Here is a 4,316-nt window from a genome sequence, read left to right as displayed (position 1 = left end):
TGCGAATCTGCTGGCCGTTTTCGTCGGATGCATGTTCTCAACGGACGGTCCAGATCTCAACCCCTATTTTAGCGTTACTCTTCCGCTCCTTTTCTCTTCCTCCCCATACCACACTGCCACTCACGACTCCCTCACTTTCCTTCTCCGGTGGCCGCCGTCGTGGTGGTGGAGGTAGTTCATTGTCTACAGCGAGGAAGATCGTCGTCGCCGCCGCCGCCGCTTCTGCCGAACCTACATTTTCATTTTCCGGTTTGTCACTGTTTTTCTCGTCTCTTAGGTTTCCGTGGCTGTTTGTAGATCTGTGGTTTGTAGGTTGTTTTGTTCTTTCGATTCGTTTGTGGAGTAGCGTCGTGGGCTCTTTTTCTTTGGTTTTCATTTAGCGTGGGCTTTTTTTTATGAATGTTGGAGAACGGATTTTCTGGAATTTCTTCAGATTTACGTTTCTCTCTGTTTCTTTTGTGAATTGTGGAGAAATGAGCTAGGGTTTCCCCACCTGAATCGGTGTGGGTTTTCATTTTTTTCTTGGCTTAAACTTTGAGATTATGGCCTTTTGATGCTCTAATACGAACAATTACAGCATGGATTCTTGGTTTTAAGTGTAAAATGTGTAATGTTTCATGTGTTTATTTAGAAGAAAACAGGAGCAGATGAATGAATGAAGTTCTCTTTTATTGAGTGAAGTTTCAGTGTGATATCTAAGAGTTACCAATCGAGAAACATGACGAAGTCTGAACTATTTCCTTCTATGCTGCTGCTCCTTAGTGATATCGAATTATTGTAGGCAAAAGTGTCGGTTTCGGTTACTTCGTTTAATCCTCTAGTTCTTTTCTGCAGCTGCATCTAGGCCAAGATGGTCGCACAGGGATTCACTGTTGATTTGAATAAGCCACTTGTATTCCAGGTAACGACAATGTCGGTTCGATCATGTTTATATTAGGAATAAATCTGGTTCAGAATTTGGATGCAATTGAAAATGGTTGGTTGGACTTATGCCTTTCGAGCTGAAATGAACCTTTTCTTGCCCAATAATGTAAATTTCTGTGTCATTGATGTTATTTGGTGGTCGTAATGTTCTTTGGTTTATGTTCTCGTAATACTACCTCGAAAGAAATTGGAAACGATAAAATTTTATGAAAGGTGGCTTAATATTCTTAGCAGTTCAACTTGCTACAGAAGTGAACTTTCATTTCTTTATCAGGTAGGACATCTTGGAGAAGATTATCAGGAATGGGTTCACCAGCCCATTGTCAGCAAAGAAGGGCCTCGGTTTTTCGAAAGTGATTTCTGGGAGGTATGGCAGAGCTTATTGGTTTTCAAAAGAATTTGATTTCCCGCCAATGTTTGAGAAGTTATCGAGATTACGTGTCGATGATTAACGAGTGTTTTTTGTTTGAGTGCAAAATAGTTCTTGACTCGCACGGCTTGGTGGGCGATTCCTTCCATTTGGCTGCCGGTTGTTTGCTGGTTCATATCAATGTCTTACAGGATGGGTCATACTCCTTCAGAGTTATTTTTGATGGTGGTATTTGGAGTTTTTGTGTGGACGTTACTCGAATATACTCTTCATCGATTTCTTTTCCATATCAAAACCAAGAGCTATTGGTTAGTAACCTAAACACTGCCTAGAAATTCTTCATTGTTTTGGTTTTCACTTACAAATTAAGATGATTCAAACGATTTTGGAATTGGATGCTTTAGGGGAAACACGTTACACTATCTTCTTCATGGTTGCCACCACAAACACCCAATGGATAGCTTGCGACTCGTTTTCCCTCCTGCTGCAACTGCTATTCTGCTCTTTCCAGTATGTCGATCTTCTCCTTATTCTTTCCTGTTCGGTTGCGGCCAATTGTTCTTTAGTGTGTTGAATGGGATTATTTTTGAAATGTTTGTCGTTCTACGTTTTCCTGAACAGCCGTTATGGGGATATTTGGATCATAGATACGTACTAGTGCTTATTGTGGTCGTGTTAACATGGCATCGCTTGGGAAAAAAAAAAAAAAAAGAAAGTCATTAGTCAATAAAACCAAATCTTCTTGGCATATACAGTCATTAGTCTTTGGTGCTTAGTGTTCATACCAATATGAACATGAATCCAATGAATATAAATCTTACTATGAAAGTTTATTTTATCATGTTGTGGTGAACGTGTGGGTTCACGCTCGCATATTCCTGTAGCAGCCATCTAATCACCTTTTGTAATTAGCTCGGTTTCATGAATTCTTTTCCTTGTCATCCTAATTATTTTCCTTGCATGACTTACCAGTTCTGGAACTTGATAAAGCTTTTTGCCACTCCATCTACCACACCTTGTTTGGTTGGAGGTGGATTGCTGGGCTACGTGATGTATGATGTTACCCATCACTACCTTCATCACGGCCAGCCATCGGGAGAGACGGCACGAAACCTTAAGGTGCGTTTTAAATTTGCTTATCTATTGGTCATATCTTATCATCACTAGGATATCAAGCATGCCATTAAATAGAACACATTTATTATGCATATGTTTTCCCCATGTTAGTCAAAGCAGAACTGATATGCAAATCGTCTGATCTAAGAGAGAATTATACACATTCTGATACAAGTCTGTAATGGGCTGCTAGTTCCAGTTAATTTCCAGTAAACATTGATTTCGAACTGTTGATCTCTGATAAGCTTTCTTAAGCGGATCTGCTAGTTCAAGTGCTTGCCTAAGTGTGAGGTCTTACATCGATTGGAGAGAGAAACGAGTGCCAGCAAGGACGTTGGGCCCTGAAGGGAGGTGAATTGTGAGATCCCACATCGGTTGGAGAGGAGAATAAAACATTCTTTATAAAGGTGTAGAAACCTCTCCCTCGAAGATGCGTTTTAAAAACCTTGAGGAGAAGCCTGAAAGGGAAACCCCAAATAAGACAATATCGACTAGCAGTGGTTTGGGCTATTACACTAAGTCATTTGCATCTGCTTTCACTTGGTCGAGGACCATGAAAGGAAAAGAGAATCGTCTTAGTGATAAAAACTCACTTTGTGGTAGGGTAGTGCCTCGACATAGAAATAAGTCTCTTCGAAGAAACTTCTCCCATCAAACATAGAAAACAGTGGGCTTTATTATACCCTGGTCAGTAAGGAACGATTTCATGAATCGCGTTACGGCGGAGGAGATAGACTAAACCGACCACCTGATCAATTTAGGTGACATTGACGAAGAGTTGAAAACCAATGCCATCCAAATCACGTTAAAAAATGAAATCCAACCGTCTAGGACAGTCGAACTGACAAAAAGCTTATATCGGTATTTATACGAGTACACCTATACATACATACATACATACATACATTTGAAGTGGATATAAGTTTTGTTGTTATATCTAAAAAATCTGGAAATGGGTTGATTTGTTTGTACAGAAATACCACTTGAACCATCACTTCAGAATCCAAACACTAGGCTTTGGAATTACTTCATCACTATGGGACAAAGTGTTTGGAACATTGCCTCCACCTTCAAAAGTAGCTGAGAAAAGAAGATGATGATGATGATGATGATCATCATCATCATTTCAGGTGTAGTGTTGTATCAGTAGCATTAGGTTATGTCTGCAACTTCCTGAGATTGATTGAATTCTCAACATTATTCTTTGTTCTTCTGCCTACTTATTGCTTGATTTATTCGTTCCTGTCGTGTGGCGTCGTCGGGATGGTGTGAAATTGCCCAACTTCGAATTCGATTTTATCCTGCCATCATATATCTGTGTATCTTGAATCAGTATGTTCTAAGATTATTATGTAGTATAGTTTTTGTATGGCCTCAAGTGTTCTAATGTAATATAAAACAAGGAAGATGGTACTTAATCTTGTATTAAATTTTGGTTAAACTCTTGTGGTAATATTTTGTTTTAAAATTTTTAAGTTTATATCATTCTCGTAAAATATAATGGAAGCGTTATACTCGAGAATAAAATAATAAATTTACATATATTATTTTTAGGGTGTTTGTGGGTTGAGACATTTTTTATAACTACATATTTTATTTATTTATTTTCAAATATTTAATTAAGACTAGTAGTTGAATTTTAATATATATTTTTTAAGAAAAATAGTTTTTCAAAAGGGTTAAAAATTATTTTTTTAATGCGGTTGAAAAGAAAATAATTATAAAATTAAATATAATTTTTAAAATTAAGACAAGTAATTCTAAATTATAATGTATTTATTATTTATTTGTTGGAGTATTATTATATCATAATTATATATATATTTTTATTTTTTTAATAGTTTTTTTTAATTTTTTTTATAATTTTTAGTTTTGAGCTTTCTAACCATTTTAATTATAATATTTT

The 4,316-nt window shown here is 36.9% G+C and overlaps 1 protein-coding gene across 1 annotated transcript; it reads left to right on the top strand.

Moving 5' to 3' along the window:
- Window positions 1–3,838, top strand: LOC111802762 (dihydroceramide fatty acyl 2-hydroxylase FAH1-like). The gene is made up of 7 exons (XM_023687253.1): window positions 1–249; window positions 835–901; window positions 1,199–1,291; window positions 1,406–1,602; window positions 1,699–1,804; window positions 2,267–2,413; window positions 3,385–3,838. Exons 2-7 carry the CDS (start codon window positions 851–853, stop codon window positions 3,505–3,507), a joined length of 717 nt encoding a protein of 238 aa, XP_023543021.1. The 5' UTR covers window positions 1–249; window positions 835–850; the 3' UTR covers window positions 3,508–3,838.
- Window positions 3,839–4,316: the final 478 nt, after the last annotated feature.

This window comes from Cucurbita pepo, chromosome LG09 (genome assembly GCF_002806865.2).
Source record: "Cucurbita pepo subsp. pepo cultivar mu-cu-16 chromosome LG09, ASM280686v2, whole genome shotgun sequence".
Classification (NCBI taxonomy): Eukaryota; Viridiplantae; Streptophyta; class Magnoliopsida; order Cucurbitales; family Cucurbitaceae; genus Cucurbita; species Cucurbita pepo.
Note: the sequence above shows the minus strand (reverse complement) of the source record. Positions and strands in the feature narration are given on the sequence as shown.

Coding starts and splice junctions, on each gene's coding strand:
- LOC111802762 (XM_023687253.1), top strand. CDS start 851: ATGGTCGCACAGGGATTCACTGTTGATTTGAATAAGCCACTTGTATTC. Junction 902..1,198: donor ATAAGCCACTTGTATTCCAG/GTAACGACAATG, acceptor TTTCTTTATCAG/GTAGGACATCTTGGAGAAGA. Junction 1,805..2,266: donor CTGCTATTCTGCTCTTTCCA/GTATGTCGATCT, acceptor ATGACTTACCAG/TTCTGGAACTTGATAAAGCT.